General features: G+C 37.8%; 1 protein-coding gene across 2 annotated transcripts in view; it reads left to right on the forward strand.

Moving 5' to 3' along the window:
* LOC126092211 (UDP-glucose 4-epimerase) overlaps positions 1-13029 on the forward strand; it is a 111654-nt gene that overhangs the window by 17949 nt on the left and 80676 nt on the right. For both annotated transcript variants that reach the window (XM_049907707.1, XM_049907706.1), the window contains exon 2: positions 9299-9414. In XM_049907707.1, the coding sequence (XP_049763664.1) occupies positions 9299-9414 (116 nt within the window). The remainder of the gene's footprint in view (positions 1-9298; positions 9415-13029) is intronic.

The following is a 13029-nucleotide window of genomic DNA, read 5'->3' on the forward strand; positions in this document are numbered from 1 at the left end:
AATTTGGATTTGAAACAAGAGTGTGGCAAAAGAGCTTGCATATCACAAAAACTATTCTCAGCAGCCCTAGAGAAATTTTCACGTCCACCAAGAAAAAGAGTGACAGGGTATTTGTTAGTGAAATGTATCTGAACCACTTTTGTTTTACTGTTGACATTGTGCTGTTTGCCTCTTATGCAGAAAACCTTCAGCAACTAATGGAAGAAGTTTATACAATAACTTTGAAAGTGGACCTGAAAATTTTTTGTAATAAGACTAAAATAATATACATTAGGCACAGCAGACATAAAATAATACACATTAACAATGCAGTGAGTTTTTGTGTTTAGGGCAGGTGAAGACAACCACGTGGACAGCATAAGAAATAAGGAGAAGATTGAAAATGGGCTGTTTTATCTGTGTGGCAAACTGAACTGTTTTGAGAACAAGTCTTCTTCTGTGTCTCAAATAAAAATTTTACAGTCAGTATGTATTACCAGTTTTGATTTTTGGCAGTGAGAGATTGATTTTTTACTGCAAAAAATATTGAAAAATTGATGGTTGCTCAGCAAGCAATGGAGAGATTCATGTTGGAGATTACTAGGAGAGATGGGGGAAACTGAGAAAATGCACAAAGAACAAATTGAATTGGAAGATATAGTTATGAATGTAGTGGAAATGAAATGTAGATAAGCAGGACATACAGCAAAGCAAGTGAATTGTAAATGTCCCAAGGAGTTACTGTGCTGGGTTCCAAGAGATAATAAAATGCTTCACAAGACAGCACAATGGAAGTGCAAACACCCTATCCCATATTCCTATAACATCAATTATTGAACTACTTAGTTGGGGAGATGAAGTTCCCAATTGTGTATTATGTTCTTATACTGTGTGTGTTGCTGTCCTTATATTTTTATTGTTTCTGTTTTAATCTTCTTACGTGTACAGAAATGAAACTAGGTTTGTAAATAATTAAATCAAAATTAATATAAAAAATACTACTCTATGTTCATAAAAGTCATGACTCTTCCCTATCCACCCCCACCCCCTCCCACCCCCCACCCCTGAACTGCTCTTCCATACACACCAACAGAAACACAGTTAAGAAGAACTTCATCATGATTTTGCTGTTACGCAAATAATTACTGAACAAAGTGAAAAATTTGAAGCATTTAGACAATTGTGTTTGTACAGATCTTTCTCGGCTGAACTCCTCCTCTCCCTGCAAAGGCTTAATTCAGACGCCTGGTCCTTTTCCAAATTCACCTTTCTTGTTATTGACATCAACCATATTCAAGTCCGCATTCAAACCATAGTCCATATAAAACCCCTACAGCCTAGACATCTGCGGCGAACATATCTACTCCATCATTAAATCCCTCAAAAAGTACACCAACAATCTCTCCCAAGCTTTCTCTTCCCACAACTACCCTGCAGATCTTAATTACAAACAAATCTCCTGGACAGTATCATCTACTCATCCTCTAATTAAAACAGGCACCTCCTCTAAAAACCTCAGAACCACACCCCTGTTTTCCAGTGCCACCCAGGCTTTGAATGCCTCAGTATATTACTCTTCCAAGGGTGGGACTTCCTCAGTCATAACCTGAAATAAGATAATCTCTCTCTGATATCCTCCCTATATCACCCACTATCGCCTTTCATCGCCCTCTTAACCTCCATAACATCTTAGTCACACTATAAATATCACCAAACCATTATCGCAACTGCAAGGTTCCTATCACTGCAATTGCCCTCCCCTGTAAAACCTACCCCAAGCCCAACTACTGGTAAATCTGCAATATCAGAGGCAGAGCTACTTCCAAAACTACATTTTTTTTTCTTTTTTATCGACAGACTTGTGTCAACTGCACAGAAGGTATTTAATATACACATGACCACCACTAAACTAGCTGAGCACATGAAAGGGGATAAAAACACTGTCCATCTCGAGGACACACAGTATGCAGTTCCTGAACATGGTCTACAGCATGAATCAAGTGACCTGAGTGCCTGTATTTTCTTTATTGTTTTTAACAACAATGCAGTAAAAGAGTGCACACACATGAGTGCCAACAACAATGTAGTAAAAGAGACTGCACACACACACACACACACACACACACACACACACACACACACACACACAAGGAAGCACACCTCACGCACACACGACCACAAACTACAGCATCTCAGGCTGGAATGCACAAGATGCTGGAGTTGGTGATAATGTGTGAATGAGGTGTGCTTGCTTGTGTATGTGGCGGTAGTGTGCCTCTCTTTCACTGATGAAGGCTGTGGTGACTGAAAGCTTTATGTAAGTGTCTTTTAATTGTGCCTGCCTGCAACTTGACATGACTTCTTTAGGCCTTATTCACACAGGGATACTCAAATCATGTCTCCAGCTACCTGACGAGGAGACTGGGAGAATGGATGACTCAAGTAGCCAATGACAATCACACAGGCATGACACGAGAGTCCGTTACTGCCAAGTCACTTGTGGTGTGAATAGAAAATTAAAGCAGTTTCATTGGCTGTGGGCAAAGAACATTTGTAGTGCGCTTTTTTGTGTGCTATGTCCCCAGTAATACAATGTCCAGTGACTCTATTAATGATGATCATCTTATAATAGAGTATTATTATTACCGTCGGTACACAAGGAGAAAAGAGCTGTGGGTTCATCCTTACACTGAGAATAATATAAATTTTAGGTTACAAATTGGCTAATTGCTTGGGTGCATTGGACGGGAAACATGTCCGCATTACTTGGGACGTGTTCAACTAACTTTAATTATAAACAGTCCACAGTATTGTTGACATGCTGATGGTTTAATCATTATCATTGAAACTGATTATGCAGGTAGAAATAGTATTGGAGGAATATTTCGTGCTTCAGCAACCAAAAACTGGATTACAAGTGGAAGATTAAACTTGTCATTCCCTTCTAGTCTACCAGATGATGAAAATGAATATAATTTCCCTTATTACTTTGTAGGAGATGAAGTGTTTCCATTATTACGCTACTTGATGCCACCATACCCACAAAGAACACTCAATAATGCAAAGAGAATTTATTATCATAGATAAAGCAGAGAAAGAAAATCTGTTAAATGCACATTTGGAATGCTAACACAGAAGTTCCAAGTCCTGAACAGTCCTTTTCATTCTCGAACTACAGGAAGAGTAGTGACATAATAAAATTTGTGTGCATACCACATAATTTCTTTCGAAAATGTGAGGGTATCCAATACAGTTGTGATGAACAACAATGCAACAACTTCAAAACGCCAATAGTCAGAATCCTGCCAAGGAAAGACATTGCACTGCATCCTCATTCTTCTGCTTATGAAGTAAGGAATCATTCAGCCAACTACCTTCTGACACCTTTTGCTTCCCTCCCGTGGCACAGTGGAAGTACTGGATCGATTGTAATCGGGACCTACTGTAATTGTCTTTCTTCACAAAATTTTTCATTTGTAATGTGTATTTCTGTAAAACTTATAAATAAATTTCTGTACAATTTTATTTACATATTGATACATAATTAAAAATGTTTTAGTTACATATTTTTTACATTCATTGTATGGAGGGTGCTTATAAATCATTGAGTAGTTTTTCAATAAAATGGATCTTAAAGCTTAGTAGGTAGGGCTTATTTATTTTATGTTAAAAATTTTAATTACTGATAATGAACTTACCTGACAGATCAACCTCCTTGCCTACTTCATGCCATGTTCTCTCATGTCACCTCCTTCCTTGAATACCCTTTCAATTTCTAATTTTAAAGTTCCGGATATTTCTCCCATGAATTTCAAATTAAACATATGTTCATACATTGCGCAACCCAATGGTACGAATGCAACTGAGATACTAGGAGACTAGGTGACTAGCATGTCGGGTCACATAGTATCCAAGTTACAACGACTCTGGAATGCCGCTACTGAAGTATCCCTGTGTGGACGACCCCACCTAATTACACATGCCGGGTCTCTTGGTTGCAGAGTATCTCAGTCGCTCAGAGACTTGAGTATCCCCATGTGAACAGGGCTTTAGACTAACAGCACTCTGTCTTCTCCTACATTGTTGATATTCCTACCTGGAGTTTCCATTGCTCGACTTTATTGGTTTTAGTTTTTCATCTTTGTTCCTTCCTTCTTCTTCTTTTTGTTTCTACTGTTGTAGTTTTTAACTCTGCTCAGTTCTCTTCCCCCTAATCAGTTTATATTTCACAATCTGTCCTTTCTACGTCTGGACTGAAGTGGGCACAGTGCTTACCATTGTACTGTTTCTGATATGTTGCTCTCTTCGACTGCCACCCTTTCATTGTTGTTTATTCTTGTCCACATTACTGGTGGGTCCATCTCGTCCTGGGGACAGAGTGATCTTCCCTTCGTTTTTGACCTTTCCCAACCTATGTATGTCTCCTCACTGGGGAACAAGCTAAGATAGTGTCATCACATTTATATGTATCTATCGATAGTACTAAACACTTTGCCTCCTGGATGGAATTACTGTAGAGTAAATCTGTTTTATAATTTATTAGTTTTCTTGATTGAATGCAGTTAGACCCCCCACTCCAATTATGTGGTCACTGCTGATTCAACATTTCCATAACACCCTGAAAACTGCAGTACATTGTGGTAGTCATGAAGTTTTAACTATCGCAACAAAAAATAAAGTTATGTACTTTATTTTTTGTTTGTTTGCAGGTACATGTTTACGGTTTTTTGTAAATGTTGAAACCACTGTGCCACAGTATAATAGCACACCACTGGTGGAGACTAGACAAAATGTCACAGCCCATTGATAAAATAATTTATAATGTGGTAATTCATTTTCAGCTGTAGCAGCTTAAAGTTTGCAGCTGTTTCAGACAAATCTTCTTTAACCATGTGGGTTGGCCTAACATGGCTGCAGCAATTCTCCTGCTGCTGGAAATAAAGTACCATGCGCAGGCAAATCCATTTCTTTAACCTCTGGATTGGTCTGACATGACTGCAACAATTCCACTGCTGCTGGAAATAAAGTACCTTGTGATACTCCACTGCTGGGCTGTGTGATTTTGTTTTGGTACGTGTAGAGGCATACAGTGGCTTGGTAATTTAAACTTGTACCAAAACTGTAGACATGTACGTGCAAACAAGCTGAAAATTGGGTTTCTCATACCTTTCTCCCCATCAGCACAACATTTTTACACTTGAGCAGCACTCTACAGACTGTCTAAAGTGAAGAAGTCTTTGCAGACTTCATCGTCATCAGCAGACGACAGTGTTGCTGTAGGTTAGACTGGGTATATTTCTCCACACTAACACACTGACTACCACATGAGTTAAATATAACTCGCAGATAATTTTCTCTTTGAGCCACATGAAGTAAATAAAACTTGTGGACATATTCTCATTTAAAATTCCATACTAACTCACAGCGGCATATTGTGAAACAAATCATATGTGTGGCCTATGGTTATCAAGAGTGCAAGAAAAGTTATAGGCATTGGTATTCATGAGTTCTACACAACTCGCATGACTCAGTCATCCTGAACTTTTCTTCCTTTTGTTATTTAATTTTAAACATTACTTACGCTATAGAATGTAAATTACATACTTTTAAACATTACTTATGCTATAGAATGTAAATTACATACTGTTTTTATTTACATTTTCCAACTGGATATGAAAGAATTGGGTAACGGCACTTTGTTCCTCTAACGCCTGTATGCACTGGACATTCTGTATCTAACACGTATATGCACTGTGCTTTTTTTTTTTTTAAAAAAAACTGTGCAGACCTGTGGGTCACAGTTCTTACAGTTCCATGCAGTTTTGTTGGCATTTCTTGATATCTTGCTCTCATCCATATTCATACATCATTTTTCGCAGCACTGTGCACCTTTGTCTGGCTACTCCCACATTCACAAGTGCACAATCTGCAAGCAATGCAATGGCTTTAGTGAGGGATGTCTTAGGTTCATATGCATCTTTTGTGCGGAGCAGTTTGTCACTTTCTCTTTTAACTCAGGGATTGAGATTTTCTTATTGTTGATGTAGCAGTCAACATCATGTGTGTTTACCAGTGCTGATCCTGTCATTAATTCGATCGCTAGCTTCCTGTACCATTTTACTCTCTGTCTTAGACATTGGGAGTATGACTTCATCTGTAGTTCTTTCTCTAGATTGTTGCACAGATGACAAAATGGTAGATATTGAAATAGATGACAGAGGAATAGAAAACAATTAAAATCACTCAAAAGAGGAAAGGCCGCTGGACCTGATGGGATACCAGTTTGATTTTACACAGAGTATGTTAAGGAACTTGGCCCCCCTTCTTACAGCGGTGTACCGTAGGACTCTAGAAGAGCATAGCGTTCCAAAAGATAAGGGCACATGCTATCCCCGTTTTCAAGAAGGGACGTCGAATAGATGTGCAGAACTATAGACCTTTATCTCTAGCGCCGATCAGTTGTAGAATTTTGGAACACGTATTATGTTTGAGTATAATGACTTTTCTGGAGACTAGAAATCTACTCTGTAGGAATCAGCATGGGTTTCGAAAAAGACGATCGCGTGAAACCCAGCTCGGGCTATTCGTCCACGAGACTCGGAGGGCCATAGACAAGGGTTCCCAGGTAGATGCCGTGTTTCTTGACTTCCGCAAGGCATTTGATACAGTTCCCCACAGTTGTTTAATGAACAAAGTAAGAGCATATGGACTGTCAGACCAATTGTGTGATTGGATTGAAGAGTTCCTAGATAACAGAATGCAGCATGTCCCTCTCAGTGGAGAGAAGTCTTCCGAAGTAAGAGTGATTTCATGTGTGCCGTAGGGGAGTGTCGTAGGACCTTTGCTATTCACAATATATATAAATGACCTTCTAGACAACATCTGAAGTTCACTAAGGCTTTTTGCAGGTGATCCTGTAGTATGTCGAGAGGTTGTAACAATGGAAAATTGTAGTGAAATGCAGGAGGATCTTCAACGAATTGATGCATGGTGCAGGGGATGGCAATTGAATCTCAATGTAGACAATTGTAATGTGCTGTGAATACATAGAAAGAAAGATCCTTTATCATTTAGCTACAATATAGCAGGTCAGCAACTGGAAGCAGTTAATTCCATAAATTATCTGGGAGTAGACATGAGGAGTGATTTCAAATGAAGTGACCATATAAAATTAATCGTCGGTAAAGCAGATGCCAGACTGAGATTCATTGGAAGAATCCTAATGAAATGCAGTCCAAAAACAAAGGAAGTAGGTTACAGTACACTTGTTCACCCACTGCTTGAATACTGACTCTGCAAGAGAGACGCTCACTCGGTACGGGCTTTTGTTGAAGTTTCGAGAACATACCTTCACTGAGGAGTCAAGCAGTATATTGCTCCCTCCTATGTATGTCTCGTGAAGAGACCATGAGGATAAAATCAGAAAGATTAGAGCCCACACAGAGGCATACCAACAATCTTTCTTTCCACGAACAGTACGAGACTGGAATAGAAAGGAGAACTGATAGAGGTACTCAAGGTACCCTCCGCAACACACCGTCAGGTGGCTTGCGGAGTATGGATGTTGATGTAGATGAGTAGAGAGATATGTAAATGACTTTGATTATTATTGCTGGTTTTTTTCTTTGTCCCACACCCAATGTCTTCTTCTTCTTCACCATGAACAGTGCTTAGCATTAACAAATCCAGCTTATCTTTCCATTTCAATATTACAACACCTGTGTTACTTTCTTTTGCTATGTGTTCATCCTTCCTCAGTTTTGCCTGTACAATTTCATGTGGACTGAATTTTCTATTTGTTCTTAGAGTGCCACCTAAATGTGTTGATCATTCAAGAGGTTGGTGAGCCAGATGAGCCCTTCAGTAAAAACTGTTTGTGTATAAAATCCTTCCCTAATTTAATAAATCACCCATAAGGGTCATACCAACAACTGAACTCCAAGCTTGGTATCCTTTCCAGAGTACATTTTTAAATTCCAGTGGTAGCCACCCTTTAGACAATGTCTAAATAATTTTACTCCAAATTAATGACACTTTTCCTTTATGCGCTGTACAAAACTTAGTTGTTCTCAAAATGACACGTGTTTCATCACTGGAAACTTCTTTACCATTCATGTTTTGTCTTTGAGACATAGTGCAACAAAAGCGTTTAAACTTGAATTGGTATGAAGAAACACAAAATATTTCATATTTTTGCCCATAACCGGTCTCCAGACAATCTCATTAAAAAAAATTTTAAGGTTGTCATCATCTTCAGAGATTCCTGATATTACATATATTTCATTGGAATGTGAAACAGTGTACATAACATGGTTAGAGGTGCATTGTTGACTGGTTTTTACAGCTTTGTAGCCTGACTTATTGGCTGAATGTGTATATAAAACTTTTCTTCCTCCCATCACCAATTGTGGAATATCACCTTCAGAACTTTCAGTTTCACTTCCAGGCTTGTCAGGTAAAAAGTTGTCAGAGTTAATATTAAATAATGATGCAGTAGCTTTGTCACTTGTGCCCATAACTTCATCTAAAAGTTTCTGTACATGCCTTTGTTTATCTTCATAACTTCTGCAAGACATTTTCTTTCTTCTCAGTATTTCTTGGTTACAGCACAAACAACAACAAATAAAGACTGTAGCAACAATGTAGGAAAGCAATAATGTAACTGCACACAAATTATATTATGAACTGAAAGACTGACAAGAGTGCCAACCCAATTTTTTTAGCCACGTAGTATATCTCTCTCCGGGCATACTTTGGCACCATTGGTGTCATGTGTGACTTTAAAAAAAGGCTCAATAATAAAGTACTAAACAGTAATATTGTCAGCTTATTTATGCCTAAATAGTTTATTTGGTACAAAATGAAGGAGAAAAAGAAAAAAGATCCTTGGGGGTTGATAACCAAGATGCAATATTTTGATATTGGTACCTATACAGATAGTGGACGGATGACATTAGAAACCATGCATATCTGTAGTGAATAGTAGTCTACAGGAGGTCTTTATTCAACAGTGGATGTCAAATGGCTGATAAGTGACAGTTCTTCTGGTAGTGCATTAAAAACATGAAAGTCACTTGAAACAACAACAAAAAATACCTTTTTGCACTTGGTTGGCTTAGAAAACCATGATGTACAGTAGAAGAAATGTTCTCAAGTGAAGATATCATCCACACACAGTTATTCACTTTTCTGTGAGAATTACGTCTTCAGTTATCAAATTGCTAATGTAGAATGCTCTTCAGTTTGAGAAACTCAACCTCTAGTATGTTTGAAACATCAGCAGTTAATAATAATTAGATAATAAAATCCATTGTTACAGGAAAAGATGGCCAACCTGAGGCCCTGAAACGTGTTGAGAAGATCACAGGAAAGAAAGTTACATTCTACAATGTTGACCTGTTAAAGTTAGATGAACTGGACAAAGTCTTTTCTGCGGTAGGTATTTATGGTGTATAGAATTACTAGAAAATTAAATAGCTTTGTAGCTACTATTTTTACTTTAATAACAAAAGAATACTGACATCTTGCTATTGTTATGCTCAAACTGACGGTCTGTCTTGTAAAAAAGAAACCAAGTGAATCTCGAGCAAAATTCTTAATAATTGATAGTTATATGATCCAGGGATCATTTTGCACGATAGATAATAATGATGTGGAATGAGTCACTTTACACTCGCATCTCAAATTAATTTGTACATGTGGCTACATTCTGAACATTTTTAAGGGCAGTTTTTCTGAAAAAAAGATATGCAGGTGTGAAGTAGTAATTCCTACCCACAACCTTTTACGCATTATGGCAATAGGAATTCTTCTGCAGAATAGAAGGAATTGTAAAGGAGAAACATTCGTAGTTGGTTCCCACATTTTACTCTGCTGTCTGTCAGACATTTTGTATCAGTGGATAAGTAATCAAAAAATTTTGTCGCAGCATTGTGCATCCCTTTTTGAGCTAAAGACAACCTTAATGTAGAGTAATGAATGTCATTTTTCCTTCTGGTATTGTAATTGTGTACATTATTGTTACTTTTGAACTGTAGTGAATTACTTACAACAAATTCATGAGGGATGTACTGTGAAGCAATAGTCAGAAACCCGAACTCCTGAAGTATATGTCTACAAGGTGATTATGGCTGAGCACCACATATTATTCTTACAGCATGCTTTTGTGAATGAAGACTTTCTTTTTGAAAGATAAGTTACACCAGAACATTATTCCACATGGCTTATTGAAACTTATTAATATTGTGTCCTCTGTCATATATAAAATATGATTCTGGTGCAAATGCAGTAATTGAATACTACTATTAATTCAGCCTAATCATTCACTGTAGCAGAAAAGTGTTTTCCTGCTATAGTGACTGATTGCTCACTTACATTTGAGAACATTGCACTGTAACACAAATGGGGCAACACGATAAGAAATAACCAATAACATTTATTAAGAATACTTTACAATATAGTACTTAACTTTGGTACAGTTTGATGCTCAGCACTTGATGCCTTAAACCTAATACAGTGATATCTAAATAACTTTTCTGTCTTTTGGCAGCCTGTGATATTGACACTGTAGCTGAAGGCAATTGTACAGATGCTCTGTTAATGGTCCTAGTTTGCTGCAAATATTGTCTCCGAAATCAGAAGGTAGTCAGCTGCTTTACAACTATGGCTGGTCTCCCTATCGTTTACCCAGACCTTTACACAGAAATGAGTGACAGATCATTCAGTTTAAACAAAATTTCTTTGGACTGTTTTCAAAACTCAGCCTGTGGATGCATGAGTGGCTTTAAAATTGACAGTAATGTTCAGTGCAGTCTCCCATGGGGTTCTTGCACTGTTGAGTGAGTGTTGTATGGAGTGACCCTCCACTGAGAGAGGAAGATCAATAAAGCATTTTCTTTATTGTTTGAAAGTTCTTATGAATCTTGCAGTGAGTGCAATGACCTCAGGATGAAACACTGTGATCCTGAAGTGTGAAATGTTTCAAAAAACAGCTTAAATTTCTGAGAAGAAAATTGTGTGCTGTTGTCAGTGACAATAGGTTTCAGTCCTTAAGTAGAAAAGACCTTTGACAAAGCCTGAAGATATCAAGGACATCTGTATCACAAATGGAAATTTGGAGGAAGCCTCAATGATGAGCTAGTAGCTTCTGAGAAATGGTCCTGGAAAACCAATATGCAGATGTGACATAGTTTCTGAAGCTTATGGCCACAGAAAATATTGTCGAGGCAGAGCTAAATGGTATTTCTGATGTAAGTGACATTTAGACATCATTTCAATGACTTTGTCAATATTTTTCCAGTAACAGTGTTGTTTGCCAATGTTTGGTACGAACTGTGCCCAAATGGCATTGATGTAGTGTCTGTCGTCACTTACATTTAAACATTGCAGAAATAACCACTCATGTCTTGCTAGATTCTGAATGTATCAGAATGTCACATTTGTACACTATAATTGCATATGTTATATTCTAATAAGATTTAATTTCTGGTTGATTAAATAACTTCTTATTGGACTGCACCAGTTGAATATACTGTTTCATCTTGGGCTAATAAATTTGACTTTACAGGGAAATTTTCCGTGGTGTCTTAACTACTGACAACTATTGAAAAACAAAAATTAACTGATGAGTCAAAGTTAATGCCTGACATTGATGGCAAATGTGAAGGAAAGTCTATGTTCACATTTTGTGCTGTGGACGTGAATATAATTTTGTAATCGTAATTCGACAGAAGTATCCCCCAGCACCGCAAATGTTGAGCTGTCCGTATAGGACCAGTATTGTTCGGTCCAAAGATAACCACTAAAGGTTTATGGCCTGCAAGGAGGATAAATTTATGTCGATAAATACAATCATCAAATTTTCTTGACTGCAAATATAATCACAAGAGCCTCCTCCTCAATGTGAGTGTAATTTCTTTGTGCCACTGTCGGAGTCTTTGAAGCAAACACAATTGGTTGTTCAAACCCTTGACATTTATGTGACAGAGTGACACTTATGCAATAATCTGATGTATCCACAGCAGTTGTGAGCATTTTGCTTGAATCGTGTGTTGGAAGACATTTGGCATCAAGCAGACAATTCGTTAAATGTCCGTTAGCATTCACTGTCCCAGCTCCGTTTAGTGCTTTATCATAACAACTTCTTCAGTGGTTCACTAATGGAAGGTACATGAGGGAGAAACTTCTGATACTAATTTATTTGCTCTAATACAGAAGGTAATTGCGTGACATCTATGGGAGCAGGAAGGTTTTTAATGGTGTCAATATGTTGTGGCATTGGCTGTGTCATGAGCAGTGTGACAACTATTGAACTTCACTTTGAAATAAGATGCATGCCTTGTTGCATTTCAGATTGGCTGCTTTTAGAATTTTGGAAGCAGTTTCCAAATTCTGTAACAATTCCAATGGAGTTGTGCTCGAGACAATTATGTTGTCAAGGTAGCTCACAGTGATCGGAACTTTCTGAGTTAATTGTTCTAAATACTGCTGGACCACTCTTGGTGCACTGGGTATTCCATAGAAGAATCTTTTGAAGTAGTAGAGGCCAAATGTAGTATTTATCACCATAAATATCTGTGTGTCTTCATCCAAAGATATTTGTAAATAGGCTTCTTTAAGGTCCAGCTAGGCAAAGTGCATACCACCAGTTAATTTGGACATCATTTCTTCCCACCATGGAGTAGGATATGAATCAGTAATAGAGTTCATTGTCACTTTGAAATCTCCGCTGATGCAAAGTGAGCCATTTGGCTTCTGTAGAACTAAGATCCATTTTGCCCTTGGCTGCTAATTATGGCCTCGATTTTGTCATTCTGATCAAGATGGGAGAGTTCCTGCTTTACTTTATCTTTTAACACAAAATGAATGTTGCGTGCTTTGCAAAACTGTGACAATGCCTTCAGCTTTAGTGAAATGTGTGCCTTGTTACTTTTGATACTGTTGTTGCTTCAGAAAAAATATCATCATATTTTTGCAACAGCTAATTTAACTTGCATTTCTGAATGTCAGGGCAAAAGTCTAGATCAGGGTCAGCAGCAGCCACAGTTGTGC

Source organism: Schistocerca cancellata, chromosome 7, assembly GCF_023864275.1.
Source record: "Schistocerca cancellata isolate TAMUIC-IGC-003103 chromosome 7, iqSchCanc2.1, whole genome shotgun sequence".
NCBI lineage: Eukaryota > Metazoa > Arthropoda > Insecta > Orthoptera > Acrididae > Schistocerca > Schistocerca cancellata.